Here is a 26611-nt window from a genome sequence, read left to right as displayed (position 1 = left end):
ATTATAGGGAAGAGCTGAGGAAACTCTGGGAAGAAAAGGTGGAGACATCTAAGAGTATATATACACCACTCATTTCCATGCCAGCACTCTCTGAAGATGCTATCCACAGATGCAGGCAAAACATGAGGAATAAATTCTTCCAGAACGCAGCCATATTGCCCCAAAAAACCCACAAAACACTATCCTTAAGAGTGTTTACATCTCAGAATAGGTAGACAAGGTCGTCACTTTCCAACTCTATTGCTACTGCCCACTGTGAGACATTCTTGAGTCTTCAGTGCAAAGTGTTGTTGCACTTCCAACAGTCCTTTCCCCTCTGACCTCCACTATATTCATCCTCCCTAGTTGTCATTATATTATGGAAACATTTAATGTTAAATGCTGACATTTACTTCTACAGAATGATTTTCAAAGAACTCTCATGTGTTTAAAGCACATATTTATTTCTCAAGCACCAGGCAAATTTAAACAGCAAAAACAAAGTAAAAAACAGCTTCTTAAGAGAAATGTACAACTTTTTTCACAGGACCTTTTGTACAACTTTCAAAAATTTCCATACCATCAATTAAGATTTTTTTTGGTAGAATTTACAGTTAAGTGAATTGTTCACAGTCAAACTTTCATATCATTATAGTGGAGTCCTAACTTCTCAAAGTTGTTAGCTTAAGATAGTTAGGAGCTTGCACTGGTGCCTCCATGGCAGTTCTTCAACAGCAAAGAGAAGCACTACCTCTGTGCACATGGTGCAGTTGTTCCGGGGAGGAAAGCTTTAGCATCAGTGTTCTCCCACTGGTGGGGAGAATGAGTAGAAAATTGTGCAACATAGTGGTCTGTTTGCTGGTTGGGGCCAGATTGAGATCTGCTGGATTCAGAGCCACTATGTTTCCAGGAGAAGGACCTGATTTGTAGCCTTTCATCTATATCAACTTGGAGTAAGTCCTAGGTATGTCATGCGTTTTAACCAATGGAAGCAAACACTTTCTCTGGGAAAAACAGGGAGTGGGCAGGAAGAACACAACACCTCAGCGCTCCCCTCCAGTTCTATTCAGGATTGATCTACCTGACTTAAAGAGTTCCTGAGATTTTCTGTTTCTTATTACTTATGGCTGATGGGAAAGGTACCTGATGAAATTTCAGCACACAATACTATTTTATATCAGAAATTAGGAAATATTTCTATCTTAAGACTACATACTGCAGACAGTCTCTTGGTAACACTGCATTTTAAAAATTCCAACCTCTCCAAACACTTTATTTTTGTATTTTATTGTCAGCCTTATTTTCTGGCTAGTTGGTAAAGATGGATTTACAGAAGGGCTTATTGCTTTTGCCAGAAGGCCACCTCTGAACTACTGGATATCCATACATTTCCAAAGATACAGGCTAGTAAACTGGAATTTAGAAACAATTATTCCCCATTGAACCTGTAGCTCCTTATTGCTACAAGATCTGAGAATTGTGTTTGTGGCTATGTTACAGCCACTGAACAAAAGCTTGCAGCTCTGTGCAGCAATGGCAGGAGAAAAGAAAGTAAAAGTCCATAAGAAATCCCTTCTGTGACTCACAGACAGCTGCAATTTTATAATATAAATTTTATAATATAATTTTTTCAGTATATATTTAGGTGAGGTACTGACTGGATCAGCCGTATATATAAATCACTGAAGTGTGTATTCTCTAGGTGAATTTTTGTGCTACCTAACAACCGGCAGTAACTTTGCATTAACTTCAAGTAAAGCTGGGATATGCACATAGTTTTTAACATTACAGAAAATGTAACAAAAATGAAATATTAACTGTTATATGAATTACCTGGTGATAAACAACACCAAATGGACTGTACTTCTGTGTGCAGTCTTTAATTCACATTTCAATGGTATTCAGATTTGTGCAGTATTTTAAGAATAAATGTTGCTGATCCTTGTAACTGATAATGATCACCAGATGTACACAGAGATTCGGTTCTTTTGAGGTATTTAACATTTGCAAGAACTATTTTTATATTAACATTTTTTTAAAATGCTTAAAATAAATTCTTTTTTTAAAAAAAAGTTGGTCTGCATAATATTATAATAGCATATAATTAAAAAAAAAGTTTACCAACAAATGGCAGAGGGTCTTTGTGCTCCACCAGCTATTATGTTCCCATTCCTACAAAAACGGCACAGCCATTCATAGTTATTACAAGCATAACTACTCTCTAAACTGAGAACTGAGAAATTCAAATATTTGTAAGGCCAAACAGTGCAAAATTGTGTCAGTGCAGCAAGTTCATTCCTGAGTCTCAAAATAAATTAATAAAATTTGAAGTTACGCTAAAATTTTAATCCTTTAGGAAAGTATACTCCTTCATGCTTTTTGGCTCATGTTTTAATTATTATGCCTCCATTCTTTGCCAGCCTTAAGCCTCATTATAAAACTATAAAACTATAATATCCACAGGACGTAAATGGACAAATGTAGTACTATGCATCTATACTGACAAACAAAAGATATAGCTCAAATGAACTGAAGTTTGTAAATCGGGGGCGGGGGGGGGGGAAGTCAAGCTTTCTCAGCACAAATACTGGACCATGCACTCAATGATTGATCATACAGGAACAGATCTTAAACAACTGAAGTATTATAGACATGTGTATTAAGGAATATACTCTAATTATGTTGCATTCTTGAAAAAGAAATATAAGCTTAAGCATTAACAACTTCCATTTGACATTCAACTAACAACTAGTAAAGGCATTAGCATTTAAAAATCAAAGTAAGAGTCTTTGTGTAGAAAATAGGCTTCTTTAATGGGAAGCATATCCTGGACTCCATAACCTCGTGGGAGAGATGTTTCCATTGCTTGAAGATGTAGGACTGTTAGAACCTACAGATGTAAGAGGAATTCCTGCATCTACAAAGAACAGAAGAATTATTTAGATATATAATAGTGATATTACCAGTTATTATGTAGGTTTGATGTTGCAACTCTTTGTAGAAACACACACATTTGATTCAGTATTTCTAATGTAGACAGGCAGAAAAAGATGTACAGTCTCTAATTCCACACACTGAGCTTTCCATCACAGGAAATTTGGTGTTAAGGTAACTGGAAAATATTAGATACAATCTACAATCTAAACAGTATCATAGAATCATAGAGTTGGAAGAGACTGCAAGGGCCATCCAGTCCAACCCCCTGCCATGCAGGAAATCCAAATCAAAGCATCCCCGGCAGATGGCCATCCAGCCTCTGTTTGAAGACCTCCAGGGAAGGAGACTGCACTACACTTCGAGGGAGTGTGTTCCACTGTCGAACAGCCCTTACTGTCAGGAAGTTCTTCCTAATGTTGAGGTACAATCTACTACTTGTATAAATATACAATCAAGACCAGCATATATGTAAGCCAAGAGCACTAGTAGATAAGGAGGCTATTTCAGGCTATGTTATCTGTCTGTAGGCACTGTCTATTTAAAATTATCTGGAATTTTCAGAAAGTATTGGAGAGAAAGTAGAAATCAATATAGGCATAATAGTCCATATTATGGGTCGGCTGCTCATGGAGGCGTGTGGTTTATTGTGGTACATTCCCAATGATGCATGGGGTGTCCCAGTTTTTTTTTTTTTTTTGCATGCTTCAAAATTAATCTAGCAAGTTTTTTGGATTTTGTGCCTATGGATTTCCTGCCCATTATGTTCTGCTATGTTAGGGTGGTGTTGGAGAGATGTGTGCCTGGTGGTGTGCATGATGGATGCATGCTTTTGGGCAGCACCTTTCTTCATCCCTGTCCCCTTCTCTCTTTCCCCATCTGAGTTTTCAGACTTCCAGATTTCCTCTGTTGCCAGACAATGGCTATGTTCAGTAAGGATGACATAACTTGAATATTTTCACTACTCCTTTTGAAACTCTACTTGTAATTCTTTGAGTTGTTGTTGGATTTTATTTCTTTTATGACAATCTGTGCTTAAACATCATAGGGACTAAAAGCATATTGGCCAGATGCTCTCATGGTTTTGTTTGCTGGTGGCAGGGATGGGGGGTATTTTACTATTTACTATACAGACATGATGCCTTGCCATGTAATCTTGTTTCCTCATCACTCTTCCTAGATTTAGCACAAATTGTTTGCCATACCAGCACTGTGGCTTGCTGCATAACTTTGTTTGCCCCACACTTCCTAGTTTTAGCAGTGCTGTGCCATTTTGATCCTGGAGGCCCTCCCCAAAGATTGCTAATTGCAGTCTGCATGATGTGCTGCTGTCTTGCATTTTCTATGGCTGTAGGTTTGGTTTTTACATATATAGAGGCCACCCTACCCTTGCCTCTGTGTTTTTGCTTCTTTCACTTTCTGTAAAAGGTGTTTCTCTACTGGTAAGAAAAAAATTAAATTGGAATCTCAAAACTCAATGGAAAACAGGTGTAGAGAAAGGGTTAGGGGGAGGAGGAATACAATCTCTTTGAAAACATGGTTGGGACGCATACAATTATAGGGACATCAACAATTTTTTCTTTTTGATACCACCAGCTACGTGAAGGACCATGGACTAAATGAAGGGGAAATGACATTTCCCAAATACAAGCAAACCTGAAGGTGAAAGATGACTCCCATCTGGATTTCCACAAAGTCCTAAACTGCAGGATAATTTATGGCAGTAACTACAGAACAACAGATTGCTTATCATGGATTCACACTTCTAAACCTCTCTCTGCATTTTTGCCTATCAGGTATAAATATCTGCTAATTATTTTATATGCAAAGTTTTCATTCTCCAGTTTTCACTGTCAGAGGATAGAGCAGTGAGCAAAGATTTGGGAATTTTTTAAAGTGGGTGTCGGTGAAAGTTAAGGTTTTCCCCTTCATGTGAGGTAGGAAAAGAATGCCATTAAAGAAGAAAGAGCAAGTGATTTAAAAAAAATCTTAATAAAATATATTCTTAATCAAATGTCCTCTATATGGGAGATGCGTAAGGTTGTAAGCTTGCAGTTTTGTTTTAAAATAATGACATTTTTTCATACAATGTGAGCTTGAGAGGCTGGGTTTGAACTATAATTAGGATGCAAAATTTAAAACTAAACAACTGCCTTGAGAACTATTATGATTGCAAAACTTCACAAGGTGGTTATGTGCAAAGTGCACATAAATCAATACAGGGGAATATTTTTTACATATGAAAAATCTTTTATGCACATTGTGTTTTGCAATGCAAGCATAGCAAACCTCTAACAAGGAGGTAAGCTGAAGATTAAATTTTAAGGAATTAGTGAAGATTCAGGATATATTCTCGAAATTCTAGATGATGACTTGTTTCAGAGGTGGGCAACTGTGGTCCTATTCATGGTTTTGGCCTACAACTCCCATCAGCCCTAGCCAGCACAGTCAATGGGGAAAGATAACAGAAACTGCAGTAGGAGGTCACTGTAGTCTGTGCTGCTGTCTTGCATATTCTATGGCTATAGCTTTGGTTTTTACACTCTTCCATCATACAACTTTAGGAAGCAGCACAGTTCTTAGAATCAGCATGCCTCAAGAATGGGAAGAGAAAAAACAAGATAGATGTCCATGTATTTACTTGAAAGCAGTGAATACGCTATTAAACCTGGGGTGAGAACCTGCCCTCCAGGTATTTTGGTGGTCTGCAACTACCAGTTGCCAGCATAGCGAATGACAAGGAAGTCTGAGAGATGCTGTTTAACAACATGGTGATGGCCAATATTTCCACTATGGGCCTAAAAGGTTCAGGTTTTCAACTGAATCTTGTCTCAGCACTGGAGTAGCCACCCCAGTAGCTAGTCTTTGCCTTAAAATGCAGTGACAATGAAGTAAAGTAAATAATAGTTGATCCAGCCCTTGCCTACCCTGGGGTTATTTTCCAGTTTCACAATTCCCAGATTGCAATAGAATACAGAGCTCTGCTCACCCATGATGACAGAGAGAAAGGTAGGCAATGGAAATGGGGAAGAAAAAGCATAAGAAACTGTGTTTGTATGGAATTGACAGATTTTTAAAAAATGTATCTTAGGAACCCTAACCTGATAACAATTTGCACTGATGATTTATGCATGCACTTTGAGATTGGGGAAATTGTGAATCAGTTTTTAAATATCAATATTATACAATGATTCACCAATCATGTGATAAGGGGGTGGAAATTACCATGAACTATTCCTTTTAGGGGAAAAAAAATACTTGTATTAATCATCAGCCTCTGTTTCTTTCCACTGTTAAAGAAAGAAAAGTATCAAAACATCTCACCATGAGCTTGTTGACTTTATAGGAAAACTGTACAATTAACACAAAGAGAGGACTTGGCTTACTCATCCAATTCTATTATTTTCTTGCTATGGAGTGATCATGACGATTCACTCCTATGAAGCCAGAGGAGCTACATGTAACTAACAAGACAGTGCATAGAATATGGCATATGGCAGGCAATACAGGTAGGCTTGGGGGTCAAATCTGTAGGCTATCCTCTACAAATTTAGCGGTCAATGAAGATAAGCCCATTTAACACGAGCATTTTGTTGCTTTAGTAGTTCGCATCCAAACTTCAGTGAAACACTGCAAGACAATTAAAGCAAGCAAAAATTGATTTAAATGTTTTTCTTCCCTTATGATAAAATTCAGACTTGCAATGTATGTTTATGATGTGGTTTCAGGGGTATTTGAGGTGGATCAAAAACAGTTCTGTGGATTTACATTTAGGTTGTGGGTAATCCCCTTGAGATAAAATGGATACGTAACTATGTAGTGCCACTTAACTCAGGGGATCATCTCTGAACAAGAGACCCACAATATCATTTATTAAAAAATATATTAAAAGTTTGTTGTATTTTAAATTGACTAATATCTCAATTTCATGCCAGCATTCTCTGAAGATGCCAGCCACAGATGCTGGTGAAACGTCAGAAACAAACTCATCTACAACATGGCCACGTAGTCTGAAAAACCCACAAAAAAACTATGGCTAATATCTGCTTACATTGTCTGTGCTGAGGACTTGTCCTTGGGATGAAAGCTGGATGGGTTTGCTGTTCTTTTGGTGAGAATATAGCATAATGCACTGAAAGACATTACAGAGGAAATTACAGCATTGATATTCATTTAAAATTATGGTTACTAATTCTGAAAAATCTAGACAGAATTTCCCCCCGTTTCACATAGCATTCTTACCTATGATCATAACTGCCATCCCTGCTAACAGAGCAAAAAGAGTAAAAAACATGGCTTGATAGGAGTCAAGGAAATACTGGAATACACCTGGTCCATCTGAGAAAATGAAAAGGTAAAACAATGTTATCAATGATTTCAAAGCACTTACTAATTAATCAAATGAAATGTAAGCAGAAACTTTCCTTACAACTTGCTACTGTCTGCTCTGAATGTTTATTTTAGCCACTGTGTGTTTGCAGTGCCTGTTGGCTAAAGAGAACCTAGGAATTTCATAGGGTTTTTAAGGCAAGGAATACAAAGAATGCCACTGTATTCAAGTCCAACCCCCTGCCATGTAGGAATACACAATCAAAGTACCCTTGACAAAGTACCCCCAAAGTACCATCCAGCCTTTGCTTAAAAATCTCTAGTTTGGCTTCAGGTCTGGCTATGGGATGGAGACAGCTTTGGTTGCCTTTGTAGATGGATCTACACAGGGAACTGGACAGAGAGAGTGTGTCCCTGTCGGTCCTGCTGGAACTCATGGCAGCTTTCAATACCATCCACCATAGTACACTTCTGGGCTGCTCCTCTGAGATGGGATGTGGGGACACTGTTCCATAATGGTTCTGGTCTTTCTTGGAGGGGTAAATTCAGAAGGTGGACTCTTATTCATCTCCTTGACCACTGGCCTGTGGAGCCCCATAGGGTTCTGTTTCGTCTCCCATGTTATTTAACATCTATATGAAACCACTGGGAGAAGTCATCCAGTGTTTTGGGGTGTGGTGTCACCAATACACAGATGACACCCAACTATATCTCTCCTTTCCACCCAACTCCAAGGAAGCTATCGCTGTACTGAACCAACATTTGCTGTCAGTAATGGACTGGATGAGGACAAACTGAAGCTTAATCCAGGATAAGGCACAGGTGCTCCTGGTCAATTGAAAGGCAGATCAGGGAATAGTGATTTTGCCTGTGTGGAGGGGGTTACACTCTCCCTGAAATCTCAGGTTCGTAGATTGGGTGTTCTCTTGGACTCAACCCTGATGCCCAAGCAACTCTGAAACTTAAATGCCCAGATTTCAGCAGTGACCTAGAATGAATTTGCACAGCTAAAACTAGTATGCCAGCTGTGCCCTTTCCTTGAGACGTCAGATGCGGCTACGATGACATATGCCTTATTACATTCCATTTTGACTATTGTAATGCACTGTATGTAGGGCTGCTTTTGGAAACTGTTCAGAAACTTCAGCAGGTTCAAAATGTGGTGGCCAGAATGCTGACTGGGGCCAATTATAGAGAGAATAAAACTTTTATTGAAATGGTTTCTGGGCACAATTCAAAGTGCTTGTCATGACCTATAAAGTCCTAGATGGCTTAGGTCCACACAGTCTGAAAGACTGCATCTCCCCACATGAACATGCAAGGGTCCTAAGATCTATGGGGTAAAGCTTGGTGAAAACATGAAATAGAGCCTTCTTGGTGGCTGCTCCCACCCTCTGGAATTCCTTTCCAAGGGAGGCTAGGCTGGCCTCCTCCCCGATTTCCTTTCGCCGGCAGGCATCAAGAAAGCTTTTAATATATACTCCTAGGGGAGGCTTTTATCTGGGGCGCATGGGCTTTTTATGTTTTTAACTTTTGTATGATTTATGTGACTTTTATACCATTTTAGAAAAATGCTTTTAAATGTTTTTTTTTATTTTAAAGTCATTAAAGTCTATTTTATCTGTGAGCTGCCTTGGGTCTCTTTCCAGGTGAAAGACATCATATAAAACAAACAAACAAGCAAACAAACATGTTAGCACATTATAAAACTACACACATTCATTAGAACGTGAATGCTATCCTAAAGATGCCAAAATCTAAAAGAATATTTTAAATGTTAACAAAAGAACATAGAGAAAGAGAAACTTACGTCTCAAAGATGGAATCCTGTCAGACACATAGATAATTGTCACTGGGATAGTGATAGATTGGTCAGTCACTGTGCTGGATACAGTAAGCGTAGTAGATAAAGACCCTCTGCTTGTGAGCCTGGGGTCTGATAATGCAACAGTATATGTTACATAACTGGGCAATCCATAGGATTTCTCCTTCTCTAATGCCACCACAACTGGCGAGCCAGATTTCACCTGTAAAATGAGATATCTGGATTATGTACCAAAAGCATCTAATATACATTTCTTCCTGAGTATACAGTATAGATAAAACTTTCTTCCTGAACTGATAGATAAAAATGGCACTAAAGCCCCCATTCTATCTCTGGTTCCACTGTATGAGCTCCTGCCTGACACTTGATAAAATAAGACTGATATATCTGGATGCTTCAGTGCAAATTCTCCTTTCTCTTTTGATGCCACACCTCTGGATTTGCATGGATGTTGCAACAACTGCTCAGTGTCCACTCTCTCTTCATAACAACCTGGATGCAAATGGTCTTATTATATTATTTTTGAATTTCTGTATTTTGATGCCCTAGAGTATTGTAATTAATAGAACAGTACACTGACCTTTTGATTTAGTTCAGAGTCCAGACTGGGGATTCAGATTTGAGCCTAAATTCATCTAGATCCAAATTGTTCCAATCTGGACTATGAATCAAAATAGATTCAGGAATCCAGACTGTGAGTCTCCCCCCACTGACTTGCATTGGGAAAGCGAATGACTACAACTTTTAAATTTTTTTGCAGATCACACTAAAGAAAGGTTCACTCCAGCCAAATTTCAAATAAATAAACACTAAGATGGGCACTTGTTAAGGTTGCTACTTTTAGAAAATACAAACAATGTTAAAAAGCTGTTGACTGCTCAGTCTTGGTAATTTATGTAATCTTATTCTGATAGAAGTCTTCTACAGCAGTTTTGGCAATTCATGCTACTTTTCTTTTTGCACTCTCTCCCTAGAGCATCAGTCAGCTGTATCTGTTAACATTTAGCTAAGATCAAACATATGAATGAAACAACAAATAACTTGAGGAGAAGGTACTGTTGTTTTCTGCTATCACCAGTCCAATCACTGAGATTCAAACATGCAGCATAAAGGAATAGGGGGTGATGACAAGATACTTTAACAGCAGTTCCAACTGTTGAGAGACACCTGACAAATCCCTTTGATCTTCCTTCATGCATTTGGTGATCTGAGCTGACATTGGAAATTTTCCTTTCACGGCACCACAGTTCCTTTGCCTCATCTCTTCCACAGCTGCCAGTCTAAGCCCAACAGGGGAGGACAGACTACTTGCTTCTGCTTTTAGGAGATTTAGTACTTTTTGGTCCTGCCTCACAAGTCTTCACACTACTCCTGGATGCTAGGACTTTTCTGCCTCTGTCTTCAACAAGAGTACTTGGTGCTACCTCTTAAACTGCTTGAGTAGGCTGCTGGTGCTGCCTTTTCATTTGTAGCTTGCAGTGGAGGCAGACAGCAATCCTGAGATTTGTTACTATGGCAAACTGGTCCCAGACCAGTGGGTTGGTTTGGGAATAATAGGTTTTGCCAGCTAGAACACACAGAAACTAGAAAACAGACCAACTAACAAGTTAACTTAGGATATTAGACAAGACAATAGGAAACTACCCACTCCTTACCCCAGCTCTTCCATGATATGCTACTAATACTATTACAGTCAGTAAATGAATGAAGAGATGGAAATAACTGGCTTTATAACTGCATATAAATTCAGAGTCCCTCCCCATAAGCAGTATGGGTGGAGAGTGGTAGTGAAATTCTTGTCTTACATTGCATGATAGAGGTACAGTCGGTTCTTTGTATTCACGGGGGGTCTGTTTTAGATCCCCTTTCTACAGATAGCAAAATCCATGTGAGTTCTAGCCCTGTTGTTCTCAGTGGTGGCATTATATGTGCGCAACCGTGTTGGCGCGATTGTGTACACATGCTGCCAATTTGGAGAATGGGGTGGGGTCATCCACTCCATGAATGGCAAGCCCATGGGAGAAGAGAGCCAACTATACCAATTATCAAACCTTAATTTCCTTTTCCCCCTTCCACATCGTACCACCTTAGTGTTTATGTTGAAAACACACTTTCTACTTTTCTCCTTGCTTATTTTTTAAACATTTGTGTATTTGGATTAGTTTAAAGTGCTTTGGACTGTGTCATTCCATGCCAGCCCCACACTGGGTCACTCTGATTTAAGACAGGTACAAACCAGCCTGATTTACTTTGTCATTTGGTTTAACTAGTTTCATAGTTCAATTGTGGTGACTAATGTGTACATGTGACTAATGACTACGATGTAGGATGACATTGGCCTGTTATAGACTGCCAAAATAAAGCTGCTTCAGGTCTCTTTGAAAGTATGCTGTTTAAATGATGCATGCATCAGAAGAATCCGGAAGCTGCACCAAAGCTGTACTCCAGTACTTAGGAATGTAGTATGGCTTTGGCATGACTTCCAGACTCTTAGGACCCATGCATCATTTAAAATAGCATACCTCCAACAAGGCCCGAAGCAGCTTTATTTTGGCAATCTGTAACAGGCCATTCTCTCTTTTCCTCCCTCCCTCCTCTCTTTCTTCAGGTATCATATCCCTGTTTTGTCCCAGCATGCTGAAAACTCTCACTTTTCTCTATTATTCTGCAGCTGAATTGCTGAGCTAAAATGGCAATGATAATTTTTGCCAGGTTCATGAAACTGAATGGAAGTCTGAATATTTGTTTCCCCTAACAAATGTTTGAATGTCTACTTTATACTCATGGGTACATTTAAAGAAAATAAATTAATTAATGTTATATTTTTTTAGCTTGCTAATATAATTAACTGAAGACAAAGTTGTGGTAGGAGGCCTAAAATCATCCAGTAAAATAGCAAGCTTGTGAGATATATGTATGCATGCTGTAGTGTAGATGAAATCCTGAATCTATCCATCTTAACAACTGCTTTGCTCTTATTTCAGTGCCCTCTCTAGTGAATAGAAAACATCTCAAAGTACTTGCAATTTTATTTTAAACTTTATGTACAAAGACTGGCAGTATGAATGAGATAATGTCTTTTTACTTTTGTACAAGTTTTTATACTTGGCAGAAATCCAGTTTGCTTTGATTTTCTCTTGTCTCGGCTCATATTATCATATTGATTAGACTGGAGAGTATCAACATTTTCTAGTGATGGCTCCATGTTAAGAGTAAATACTTGTCATTACTCACTTCAAGATTCTCGAGAATCTCAATGGCTCCAAAGATCTTCACATCAGAACTTGTGTAATGATTACTTAGGATAATTTCAGTCTGATTAGCAAAAAATCCTGAATTAAATGGCACTTCAGTGCTGATCTGCTCCATGGAGAAATGGTTGTCCAGGACTGAAGCTGTAACAATGATAGTGGTTTTGCTCATGCTGAGTTGCTTTAGCTGTTTGTCAGTAAGTTTCTGTACTGTGATGGAACAAGTATAGTGTCCTAAAAAACACAAAGCCCATTTGAATGTTAATAGCTTCTTCCCACCTTCTTAGTTGTCTAGATGATATGCAGTTGAATGTTTTGCCCACCAATATAAGCATTCAGAAAGATGTCCTATTAATGCCAGTAGGAGAGCCTGAGTGTGAAATCACCACAATCAATGCCATGTTTAGAATTACCAGCCGTCTAAGCCAGCACTATTTAAAAGGGGTGGGCTATGGACTAGTGCTAGTCCCCAAGCTACATGCAGCAGCCCATTGCAAGTTTGCAGAAAAGAAAAAAGAGACAAACCAGTTGTAGCCAATGGACACAAATACAGTAAAGTGATCGTTTGGTATCAGCTGGGGTTTGGTTCCAGGACCCTCCACTCCTACCTGTGGATACTAAGACCCATGGATACTCAAGTCCCATTATATATAATGGCATAGTAAAATGGTATCCTGTATATAAAATGGCAAAATCAAGGCTTACTTTTTGGAATGTATGTATTTTTAAAATATTTTCAAGCCATGGGTGATTGAATCTATGGAGAAAGGGCTCACTCTTCTGGCTTATGACACCCTCCATCAAATTCCTGCAGATGCATTGCTGTAAACTACTTCCTCAGGTGAATACCTTTGCCAGGTACAACTTTGGTCCAAAGCACACAACAGAAATAATCTTCTTTAACTGTCCTGTCTCAATGCTAGGGAATTCTGGGATTTGTCATTTTGTGAGACATTTAGCCTTCTCTGTCAGAGAGCTCCAGTGCCACAAACTCCCAGGGTTCCCTAGCACTGAGCCAGGGTAGTTAAAGAGGTCTCAAATTGGATTATTTCTGCTGTGTTTTGGACCCTTGTCATGGTCTGTAGCACTGAGATAGGAGAGTGTTTACTGATACTGACAACCAAATTTAGTACCACCAGTTTACTACAGCTATGTCAAGCAAGCTTGATGATGGTGGTGATTATGATGATGATTGGAATTGCTAGAAAGAACAGTTGTTGTGTTATCTTTAACACAGCAATTCTAGCCAAGCCTAATCATCATGATCATCACCACTACCATCATCATATCATCATCAAGCTTTCTTGCCATATCTGCATCTATGTATTATTATTACTTATCTACCAGTTTATTATATTATTATTTATTATTTATATTAGTCTACAGGGGATGCAGTGGCTTAGTGGTTAAGATGCCAGTTCTGATGATCATAAAGTCAGAAGGTTGGCAGTTCAAGGCCTGAGTAATGCATGATGTGCTGAGCTCCTTTCACTAGTCCCAGCTTCTGCCAACCTAGCATTTTGAAAGCATGCAAATGCAAGTACTGGTAGATGAATAGATACCAGTTCAGTGGGAAGGTAATAGCTATCTGGCCATGTTCTAGAAGAGTTTATTCCTGACATTTTGCCAGCATCTGTGGCTGGCATCTTCAGAGAATGCATTCTTTGAAGATGCTAGCCAGAGATGCTGGCAAAATGTCAGGAATAAACTCTTCTCGAACATGGCCAGATAGCCCCAAAATCCCACAAAAAACAATTGAAATATTTGATTTATACAAACAAAATCCTCAGTCTCTACATAGTTTCTACATCATTATGAAGGAGATTTAAGGATTGTAATGTAATAATAGAATTTGAATGACCCAATGAAATTGACTGTCAGTAGATTCAGAACAGTTAAAAATAAATTGTAACATACAATTAAGTACTTATACATTGCTACCACAAGATGTGGCAATAACATTGACACATTCAAAATGGAACTAACGAAATTCACCAGACTAAATAGTTAGAGCTGGACCATTCAATCAATGGGACTAACATAAGTTATGGCTTTCCCAAATTCTTATTGATCCAGTGGGTCTACCCAAGAGTAACATTTTGATTTAGGCTGCTCAGTCTCTTATTTAATGTGACACTTTTATGCTGGTTAAGTTTGATTCAGTCACATTTGGTTTGTCAGGAGGGATTGGTGAGCATCCATGGGCACTTATAAAGTGATTGCTGGTTTCTGATTCCTGTAGCCTAGGACATTGAGACTAAGTGGCAGAGAAGAGGAGAGACAGCAGTACCAGGGGTTGGCCGGCCACCTATAAGCAGGAAGACTGACAACTATAATCTGCAAAAGCAGTAGAGGAATACTCTAGGAAAACTTTTATTATAAATAGCCATGTTAAGATGCCTACTCTGTTGATTGCAAGATTGGCAGGTTGGCAGTTTGAGTGGTGGGTGCCGCATGATGGGATGAGCTCCCAGACTCTGCCAACCTAGCAGTTCGAAAGCATGTAAAGGCAAGTAAATAAATAGGTACCACTTTGGTGGGAAGGTAAAGAGTGTTCTGTGCAGTCATGCTGGCCACATGATCACAGAGTAGTCTCTGACAATGCTGGCTCTTTGGCTTAGTAATGGAGATGAGCACCACCCTCCTATGGTTGGGCATGCCTTGACAACCTTGTCAATGAGGAATATCTTTACCTTTACATTTAAGCCCAACCAGACCCAAAGGATGGGGATGCCAAATATACACATATATGCCAGGTAGGGATACCTTCATGTCACTCCAGACTTGTTGCCTATGAATTCTGGATGGTAGAAGAAAGAATTCCAAAGGGATCCTACCTTACCAATTAATCTAAGGCTACTGGAATCAGAAACCACCAAACACTTTGTAAATGCCCATGGGTGCTCACCAATCCCTCCTAACAAACCAAATGTGACTAAATCAAACTTGCCCAGCATTAATGTTTAACAGACAAAATAGACCAGATATGACTTCTTCAGTGCATCTGAAGAAGTGTAATGAAATCCACCAATGCTTATGCTAAAACAAATTAGTTAGTATTAAAGGTGATACTAAATCCCTTCTCTCCCCCACCTTTCCCTTTTATGTAGAGATGACTAAATTGACCAATGCTATACAGTAATGTGGTTCAAAACATGTGAGATCGTATCATCCTAACAGAGAATCAATCTACACCACCAAATCTCCCTCTGCATCTCACTACAATCATTATGGAGTAGGTAAGGCCTATTACTATCTTGCAGGAGTGTGTGTGCACCTGCAGCATTACACCTCACCCTTCATCCCTGCCTGTAAATTGTGCCCATCAGCTTGAGCTTCCTGGCAGGTGAGCAATGGAACAATTAATACAATGTGGTACTTCTATCTCACCTGAAGCTACATCAAACCCAGGTTCTGCTGTAAAAACCTCTGAGACTGGGAGATCAAATATATCATTGTTGAAATGAAGTTGGCAGCTGATAATAGACTGAGGTTTCATTTCTTCAATTACTTCAATTTGAGCAGGAGAACATTCTCCTAAGGAAAATTGAGTAAGGGAGATGAAATATCACAAAAACAAACATTAGTCCAATAATGCACTGTGGTAAGAAAATTCATGTAAACCTGGAATTTTCTTTTGATTTTGAGTATTTAAAAAAATGAGAGGTGTTGATTAGAGCACAAGGACTTACAGAATTACTTCCCTCACTGATGAAATACTTTAACACTGAAAGCTTTACAACAATCATTACTGAGAATGAATGAGGTGTAAAGTGTTGTTAGGTGAGAGGTCATATTGAACTGCATTTCACTTCATTTAAACTTTGGATGAAGGCTTTGAAAACCCTTAAGCATAGAATACTGTGGAAGTCTCACTAGTGTGTTTTCCAGAGGTAGCCAAGAAGATAAATTGTGTCATTTATTACTGGACCAAAATGGGGCATTAGCTCCCTTGGAAATATTTTCAGTATATAAGAAATTGCCAAGTCCTCTGATTTTCCTTGTTAAAATATACTTACTTATAAATCATTATAAATTTGTCATATCACAAAAACTATTACTGATGTCACAATCTGAAACTCTCCAATTAAGACACTTATGTTCTCAAACAATAACTTATGGGACATTAAAGGATCCCCCCACAAAGGTCATGAGTTTGGCCACCTCACATAACAATTGCCTCACTATGGGTGAAGGAACCGATGATTGTTCCTCTCCACTGAGCATAAAAAGGTGCCATTAAATGAGGATATTTAAGGGGAAAAGAATGTAAAAGTGTATAGAATCATTCAATCAAAGAGTTGGAAGAGGCTGCAAGGGCCAGAGTCCCAGTTTAATCTTCTTTCCTTAGGTGAACAAAGTGTATCCCTGGGGCCACATGCAACCTCAACAATGTTTTTGCAACCCCTCTTCTCATATTTTCTTGATTGCTGCCTTCCTGGCAAACGTATATGACTGCAGAGTTAGAATAGGTAGGAATTATTAAATCAGTGGAATCTATTGTAGTTGGAATAGAATTTTGATATTTCTTCCACAAGATGCCCATGCTCCACTAAAACTACTTCACTAAAACCTTCCTTGATTTAGCTTACTAAAACTGGAGATATACTAAAAATAGCTCTTTGGACAACTTCTCATAATGATACTTAATACATTGTACACAGCATTATTTGTTGTAATATTTACATATAAAATTAATATTACATAAAAAATCCACAGATGAAAATGATTTTTTGGTTAAAAAAAAAGAAAAGAAGTTAATCAGTATACCTTTCATATTTTTACTTCTCTGTCCAATTTTAATGATCACTTTAGAAGCTGAAGTGCCCTGCAAAATTGTTTTTAGCCCACTCACATGAGTTGCTACAATCCTCTCAGGTACATTAATTGACACCTTAAAGGGAAAAGATCATGGTATTACTTATTGAAGATAACATGCATGCTTACTTGGATGAAAAACTCATTAAGGGGCTGTACAAAGAGCCGCTAAGGAGAGGCATGCAGCTGCTCCTTTGCTGGCCGGATTGGGGTTGTGGCCACCGCATGCCACAGCCCTGATCTGGCATCTGGAGGGCGGAAAAAGGAGCCACAAAATGCAGCTCCTTTTTGCGCCCTCTAAAGGGCATCACAGCTGCAGCGGCGTGGCTTTATGATGCAGTGTCAGGATCTCACCATGATGTTGTGCGCCGTCTAGAACGGTGCGCAGCGTCATGTTGTGAGGGAGCGGAGTCATGACATCCAGCGTGTGAATGCTCTGCTGTGACTCTGTCCATAGGCCAGCACTTTGTGCCAATCTGTACTGGGCCTAAGACAAGAGAAACTTGCATGTCACATAAGATCTGGTGACATACTTATAGAAAGGTAATTTCAGACTAACATAGTATTGCTCATTCTAGTTAATATATAAATTTAAATATTCTGCTTCATCAAGAACAGATGATACCAAAATACCATTTAACTGAAACCTATTAAGATATAAGAGACATAAGAGTAAACTTAAGTATAAATGAAAAAAATAACAAACCAGGTGACATGCTACTTTTGATATTAATGATGGCTGGTATCTAGAAGATGTATGATGATAATTTTTTTAAAAAGATTCTCACTTCAGTTTTTCATTTAAAAGCCTAGATACCCTGAAGGCACGACATTCTGTCTGTCTGATCTTGGAAGCTAAGCATGGTAAAGCTCTGGTTAGTACTTGGATGGTAGACAGCCAATAAATACCAGGTGCTACAAGCTATTTTTCAGAAGAAGGAACTGGCAAAACTACATCTGAGTAGTCCTTGCCTAAGAAAACTCTTTGAAATTCATAAGTTCACCATAAATCAACAGGCAACTTGAAGGCACATACACATTTCATCTAAAAATACACTTTGGCTTGCAGATGTATTGGTATACCATACATTGGTAGAACATTCAGGGGAAAAATCATTTTGCCAAAGAGCTTCAGATCTCAAGATGCTTTTTAAACTTACAGATCTTCATAAACAGCATTGGGAAGCCAATGAGAACAGTATGGAATGACAGTGCATGCAACACAGAATATCAACCACTCAAGTGGACTTCAGATGTTCCTTACCTCCCTGTATGTCTTTAGTACTCCAGGAATCTCATAATATATTGTGACAGTTCCAAAATTCCTTGCTACTCCTACTCCTGTCTTTGGATCAATCTGAAGAATACTGTTCAAAGAAGAACTCCATATTCCTGACAAACCTGTAAAAAGAAAGAAAGAGGCTATTAGTAAATTTTATATTTATAATAAACCCTGGTGCTCCAATTTGCATGAGCTACTATATAAGGGCATTATGTAGCATAGGGACAGTTCAGAGTTCTTTCTACCAGCTTTGACTGGTATGCTAGCTATGACTTTTCCTGGATAGAGATAAAGTGCCCATAGTGGTAAATTCCTGATTAGACTGCTGTAATATACTCAATGGCTTGACTGCTGATTGGAATACCATACAGATATCATATAATGCCAGTCTCTGATTAACCTCAAATGCTATGCATGAGGTTTTTAACCTGTTTTAATCTTTTAAGTTGTTTTATTCTGAAAATTTATTTAATATGTTTTTATTCTACTTAAATTTTTAAAATATTATTTTAACCTGTTAGATTTTATTTTACCTGTACTCTATCCTGAGATTTATTGATACAGGGCAGGATAAAAACAGTGCAATATATAATAAAATAAATATTTAGGCTAAATCACATATTCTGCCTTGTGACCTACAAAGTATAAATCATGGTCAGTTTATTCTTTTTCATACACATAATGAAACTGCGATTTATTAAATGTATATTTAATAAATTAAATATATTCTCTTAAAGATCAATAGAAATCACAGTTCACAACAAATGGTATATAATTTTGATATAACTTGTTATATATGGATACATATTGGAGATTATTAAATCACTTCATCTTGTTAGCAAGAACAGGGATTGACATTTAATAGTAACAACATAATGAATAATACAGTTGGTTGTTTTAAGATGAACTATGCATACAACAGTACAAAGTTTTCATGGCAATTTAACACCAATGAAGACTCTTCTATTCACTCTAAAATCAATTGTCATTCAATGATTTCTTACCTTCTTGATTTACCAGTGAGGAGGTTAAGCAAATAACATCACCTATGATAATATCTATGTGCTCTGGATAGATGGCATATTGCACAGGAAGAGGCACATAATCTGCCATATTGTTGTGCTCTGCATCCCAGACCTTTAGCAAACTCAGGCCTACATTCATTGTTCGGATTATCAAAGTGTTGTTGGAGACTCCTTTCCCAACCTGTACAAAATCATCTCTGTAAACAAAAATAACATTTTTTTAAAAAAAGGTGCCTGATTTTATTATGTTTCTGGATATAACACTTCATTATATCTCTGAATATCATGGCTCCTGACAAAGTTAAATGACAGCAGATCAGGATAGCCATATATCTCACATATGTCTAGAATAGCATAGGCAGATGTGTGTAGTACTCAGTTACTAATAAGCTAATCTTTCTAACAATTCTTTACCATGCTTTCTTACACAGAACGTCCAAGAAAATATATACATGATTATATATCAGTCATTTATAAATAGGTATGATTAGAATAATTTGTAAATTACTGGAGTCTAACTATATATCAGTTCTACATATTTATTCCAAGTAAATATGTTAAAGATTACTATGAAATCCCACTCAGAATAGAAACTATTAAAAAGAAAGAATTTGGAACAAAACAGAGCTTTTGAAACAGTTATTTTCTGGGACTGTAGCTCTCAGAATGCCCCCAACCAGCATAGCTATCAGTAGATCAGTTGATGGAATTTGGGAGTTGCAAAGCCCAAAGCATAATTTCTAGGCTCTGGAAATTATCTTTTGCAAAGAACATAACTTTAAAGCAAGGAAGTTAAGCAATACTTTCTCTGCTTTCCAGAACAGATTGAGACTTCCTTATCTGAAATGCTTGGGACCACAGGTGTTTTGGATTTTTTTGGGAGGGGAGTATTTGTATTTGCATATATAGTCTCCCCTCCATCTTTGCAGGGGATCTGTTCTGGGCCTTCCCACAAAAATGGAAACTCGCTGATATTCAAGCCCCATTGGCTTGAAGGGTGGCGTATGCCCAATGTTGTCCCTCTCAGTTTGCTTCCCACAGGTGACAGATGCAGATTTCAAGTCCACAAAAATGAAGGGGCGACTGTACGTAACAAATGAGATAACTTGGAGATGGAACCCAAGTCTAAACATAAAATTCATTTAAGTTCATACAGATCTTATACACATTGCCTGAAGGTAACTTTATACAATACTTAAAATAGTTTGTGTATGAAACTAAGGCGTGTTCCGGACGGGCCCTATGGGGCGCCGTCGTTACGTGCGAGGGGCGGCACTTCCTGATGCCCCTTGCCCCTCGTGCGTAATGAGTATGTCAAAATGGTGGTGCCACATACAGATGGGCACCGCCATTTTAACATTGCGGACGCACAGCGTCTGGAGTCACACGCCGCAAGTGCCGCCTCACGCCTTGCGGCACCTTTTCCAGGGCGCAGGAAGAAGCGCCATTTTGGCACTTCTTTCTTGCTGCACCCAGACACACGCGGTTTGGCTGCTGTGGTTCCCGGACGCAGCAACCGGCAGTGGCGCAAGACCGCCCGTTTTGGGCGGTCTGTAATGCACCAAAGTCTGTGCACACTGAACCATGTAAAGGTGTCACTATCTCCGCCACTCATGAAAAAAGTTTGGATTATTGAAATATTTCAGATTTTGGAATCCTGGATTAGGAAGATCCAGTCTGTATGGACAAGTTTGTCAATTAAGTATAGAAATAATTGCATAGGGAAATGAAATGTAGTGCCATCACTACCAATATCCTCTTCGGTTTCTCAGTCTGCTAATTCAGCATCTTTAGAAAGTCGGTCTAATGTACATATCAGTTTCATGTCCTAATATGATGAATTAACCAACATATTGATCTATCCATAGCCTCTGTAAAATTATACATGTATCAACTACCTGTTTATTGCAAATCCAAGGACAGAATTTTGTGAGTGGAAAGTATCTCCAAAGTTGTCATGGAAGTGGATCATCAAAGTCACTGTCATACCCAATGGCAATGTCATCAATGCTTCATGGCTGTGAGTGTGAAAAACTGGGTTCATGGATATTCGCAAGTAAGAAACAGGAGCCACCTATATAATATAGAAGGAAACAGGAAAGAAAAGAATATACCATTATTTTTCCTCTTGCAGGAGATGTTTATAAGTGGTCATATCATTTTATGCTTTGCCAACAGTGTCAAGAATTTGATCAGGGGTTTTAAACTGAGTTTCGTGGGGGAGGGAGACAAAAAAGTGCAAGGACCCAGCAGTGGGAGGTAAAAAAACTTGCACAGGCAGCAAGTAAAGGGGACACATGGTCTGCGATGTCTCTACACTAATGCACAGAGCATGGGAAATAAGCAAGATAAACTCGAACTCCTAGTACAACAAAGCAAACATGATATAATAGGCATCACTGAAACCTGGTGAGATGAATCTCATAATTGGAATGTTGAAATAGAGGGGTATAATCTTTTTAAGAGAAATAGGCCAAACAGGAAAGGAGGCGGAATAGCACTATATGTCAGATATTTACACCAGTGAAGAGATCCAGGACGTCAATCATGGAAGCCAGGTGGAGAGCATCTGGGTAAAAATTAAAGGTGAGAGAAACAACAATGATGTTATGGTCGAAGTCTACTACAGACTCCCAAGTCAGATGGAGGAACTGGATGATGTCTTTCTAGAACAGATGATCACACATTCAGAAAGGAGAGATGTAGTGACTTCAACTATCCTGATGGGTGACTTCAACTATCCTGGAAGTCAAACTCAGCCAAATCCTCAAGGTCTAGCAAATTCCTCACTTGCCTTGGAGACAATTTCATGGTCCAAAAGATGGAAAACGCAACAAGGGGGTCAGCTATTTTAGATCTGATCCTAACCAACAAGGATGACTTGGTTAATGGGGAGCAAGTGGTGGGATCATTAGGTGGAAGTGACCATGTTCTCCTGGAGTTTGTTATACAGTGGAAAGGAGAAGCCAGACATAGTCAGACACGCATTCTAGACTTTAGGAGAGTGGATTTCAGTAAACTTAGAGAAATATTGAGGGCGATCCCATGGTCAGAAATATTAAAAGAGATGGGAGTTCAGGACAGATGGGAGTTTCTCAAAAGGGAGATTCTGAAGGCACAATTTCAAACAGTTCCAGTGAGAAAAAAAATGGGAGGTGTCTCAAGAAACCAGGATGGATGACTAAGGAACTTTCAACTGAGTTAAGTTTTAAACTGAACATGTATAACAAATGGGAAAAGGGGAAAATCACAAAAAAGGAATTCAGACCAATAGCAAACACATGTAGGGGTGAAGTCAGAAAAGCTAAAGCGCAGAATGAACTCAGGCTTGCTAGAGAGGTTAAAAACAATAAACAATATGGATATGTCTGCAGCAAAAGGAAGAAGAAGGAAATGGTAGGGCCACTACGTGGAGAAGATGGCAAAATGTTAACAGGGGACAGAGAAAAGGCAGTATTACTCAACACCTTCTTTGCCTCAGTGTTCTCAGAAAAGGCAAAGGGTGCTCAACCTGAGGATAATGGAGCAGAGGACAGAATAGGGGAATTTCAGCACAGAATAAGTAAAGAGATAGTAGAGGAATACCTTGTTAATCTAAGTGAATTTAAGTCTCCAGGACCAGATGAACTATATCCAAGGGTATTAAAAGAACTGGCAAATGTAATATCGGAGCCATTGGCAATAATCTGGAAAACAGGAGAAATTCCAGCAGACTTGAGGAGGGCAAACGTTGTTCCCATCTTCAAAAAGGGGAAAAAAGAGGATCCCAACAATTGTTGTCCAGTTAGTCTTACCTCAATACTAGGAAAGATTCTAGAGCAGATCATTAAACAGAGCCTGTGAACATCTAGATGGCAATGCCATAATCACAAAAAGTCAACACGGGTTTCAGAGAAACAAGTCATGCCAAACAAATCTGATCTCTTTCTTTGATAAAATTACCAGCTTGGTAGATGAAGAGAATGCTGTGGATATAGTATATCTTGATTTCAGTAAGGCCTTTGACAAGGTTTCCCACCATATTCTTGCAAACAAGCTTGTAAAATGTGGGTCAGACAAGGTAACTGTTACATAGATTTGTAATTGGTTGACTGGCCGAACGTAAAGGGTGCTCAACAATGGCTCCTTTTCATCCTGGAGAGAAGTGACCAGTGGGGTCCCACAGGGCTCTGTCCTGAGGCCAGTGCTGTTCAACGTCTTTATCAATGACCTGGATGACAGAATTGGGAGCATACTCATCAAATTTGCAGATGACACCAAATTAGGAGGAATAGCGAATATTCCAGAGGACAGGATCAAAATTCAAAATGACCTGAATAGACTAGAAAGCTGGGCCAAAACTAACAAAATGAAATTCAACATGGAGAAATGTAAAGTACTGCACTTAGGGCAGAAAAATGAAATGCACAGCTATATGATGGCGGACACCTGGCTGGACGAGACTACATGTGAAAGGGATCTAGGAGTCCAAGTAGACCACAAGTTGAACATGAGTCAACAGTGTGTTGCAGCAGCTAAAAAGGCCAATGCAATTTTAGGCTGCATCAATAAAAGTATAGTGTCTAGATCAAGAGAAGTAATAGTGCCACTATATTCTGCTTTGGTCAGGGACCACCTGGAATACTGTGTCCAGTTCTGGGCATCACAATTCAAAATTGAGAAACTGGAACGTATCCAAAGGAGGGTGACTAAAATGGTGAAGGGTCTGGAAACCATGTCCTATGAGGAACGACTTAGGGAGCTGGCGATGTTTAGCCTGGAAAAAAGAAGGTGATATGATAGCCGTGCTTAAATATTTGAAGGGATGTCATATTGAGGAGGAAGCAAGCTTGTTTTCTGCAGCTCCAGAGAACAGGACCCGGAGCAATGGATGCAAGCTGCAGGAAAAGAGATTCCACCTCAACATTAGGAGGAACTTCCTGACAGTAAGGGCTGTCTGACAGTGGAAGAAACTCCCTCGGAGTGTAGTGGAGTCTCCTTCTTTGGAGGTCTTTAAGCAGAGGCTGGATGGCCATCTGTCAGGTATGCTTTAATTGGGTTTTTCTGCATGGCAGAATGGGGTTGGACTGGATGGCCCTTGTGGTCTCTTCCAACTCTACGATTCTATTATCCTGACTCATTACCGCATTACTACAACAAATTAACTAATAATGTGGCGCCCTTTCATAACATTGTCCTCAAAGCAGCTGTGTTCTCCAGTGGGCAGAACAGAATTTGTTTTTAATGAATGCAGGTTTGCTGCTTCCACTATTCCCTGATAGTATCCAGAATTTCCATCTTCTCTTTCAGTTTGGGAGATCCTTGGGATTGGTGTAGTTCAAGAGACTGTATGGTTTAGTGTGGGGCCTCTGAATGTTGCTGGACTCAGTTGACCTATCCAACAGAGCCAATGTGAAAGAATGCTGAAAACAGTCCAACAGCATCTGGTATGGTGCATCATTTCCACCCTTAATTTAGTGAAGACATGGGTAATTGTTAGAATCCTGATGTATTCTATCAGATGTATTGTAACTGTGGATGCTGGGGGATGGGTTATGATTTAGCTTGGCTTTAGAGATAGTGATGTGTAGTGCTAGGCTGGACCATGTGTGGTTATCTGGTGTCCTTGAGGATCTGGCTTGCAGAGGCTGGGAATGCAGTTTTGTTTCTGTGAGAAGAGCAGCTCAGGGAAAAGGAATGGAGGATGGGAACTAGTGAAAGGAAGGAGGGGTCCTGTTGCATGGGCTTTTGCTGAGGGGTGGAGTAGATTGGCTTAGGGGGAATTTATGCCTTGGTTTGGCTGGGAGGGGTCAGTCTCAGCTAAGAAGCTGAGTGATGTGGAATTGCTGATTCTGGAACCATCAATAAAGTGCTGTTGATTTATCAATTAAGCTGACTGGTTGATTGTCCAGGATTCTGGTCCCGCACTCTGACAGTAATAGAGGCCTGATTTATCCACTTCAACCACACAGAGTTAATTTGTTTAGGGATAGTCCATGGGTGCTACTAAATTTACTAAATTTAAATGGCAGGAATCCAAACTGTTAAAAATGGAAAGGGGGAAAAGGTTTGTTTTTTTAAAAAACAACAACTAATACTTAGGAAAACAAATGGAAAAAAAAAGTAAAGGGGAAAATAACTGGCAATTTTTTCTTGTTTCCAATCCTCCTATGTTGTAAGCCCTTCTCTCCCATCTTGAAAAGCCTGTGATATTTTACTGCAAAATAAACACTTACTCTAAACTAAGTTTGTTTGGCCTGAGGCAAACAGCATTTTAGAGGTGAGAAAATATGGCTAAAACACTGGTAAATTCAGCTCTCTTCTCTAGTAGATGATATTACAAGCTGAACTACCAGTACATATTTGATCCAGCCAACTAGTAAACCACCATTTCCAATAATATTTTAAACTTAGTTTTACATTTAACTCCTTGAGCAAATGACAAAGATGATATAATTATTCCTTGAAATAAAATTTTAAAAAAATCCAGACTGGGACTATTTTTGTAGAAGCAGAGGAAGTCACTTTCTTATCAGCATTATATTTTCTTTCCACTTCTAATGGTGTTAGTTCTATGTCACTGTATTTCAAACTTCCTATAGCTGGGTAACACATTTTCTAAACTCAAATTAGAAGCAAACTTTATGCTATTGAATAAACAGAACTATTTACGCTTTGAGGCAGCCTCCTACCCACCAAAACATAAGAATAAGAATTTTGGTGCTCAGGTGTTCAAAGGATACTATGAATTCTTTTTTTTATTGCCACATGTCACTATTAAGAAAGTTGTTCTGTCTTCTCTATCTACCAGGTGTTGGACTATGGCAGCACCACATATTGGGTAAGTTATTTATTTGGGCTATAGTTCCCTGAATCCCCAAGACAGTAGAGCTGAATTCTAAGAAAGCAATATTTCAACCTCTGGTCACAACTGAACCATAGGGTCAATATGGGTCAGAAACAAGAAACCAAGAGCCAAGTGTGAATTCAGATACTGTGGGTTGGAGTAACACGTGGAAGCATACCATTGGAAGGGCAACCTTATTGCTCAGGTGAGGTCTCAGTCCAAATTGGAAGGCTCTCTGTTTAGTAACTTGAGAAGTCCCAATCTGAAGTTCTGTGCATCACTATATAGAACTAGTATACACAGAAACAAAAAGTTCCAAATTGAAGCCCAGGCAGTTCCAGA

At 38.9% G+C, this 26611-nt stretch overlaps 1 protein-coding gene across 1 annotated transcript in view; it reads right to left on the bottom strand.

The window, feature by feature from the left end:
• Positions 1–422: 422 nt before the first annotated feature.
• The window catches only part of NUP210 (nucleoporin 210), a 126027-nt gene continuing 99838 nt past the window's right edge, over positions 423–26611 (bottom strand). The window contains 10 exon segments of the mRNA XM_042451951.1: positions 423–2896; positions 6965–7045; positions 7156–7251; positions 9053–9269; positions 12302–12552; positions 15709–15855; positions 17089–17212; positions 18401–18537; positions 19423–19640; positions 21342–21517. Of these exon segments, the coding sequence (XP_042307885.1) occupies positions 2790–2896; positions 6965–7045; positions 7156–7251; positions 9053–9269; positions 12302–12552; positions 15709–15855; positions 17089–17212; positions 18401–18537; positions 19423–19640; positions 21342–21517 (1554 nt within the window). The 3' untranslated portion in view covers positions 423–2789.

The sequence above is a fragment of the Sceloporus undulatus genome, chromosome 2, assembly GCF_019175285.1.
Source record: "Sceloporus undulatus isolate JIND9_A2432 ecotype Alabama chromosome 2, SceUnd_v1.1, whole genome shotgun sequence".
In the NCBI taxonomy this organism is placed as follows: domain Eukaryota; kingdom Metazoa; phylum Chordata; class Lepidosauria; order Squamata; family Phrynosomatidae; genus Sceloporus; species Sceloporus undulatus.
This window is presented reverse-complemented; position numbering and strand designations above follow the sequence as displayed.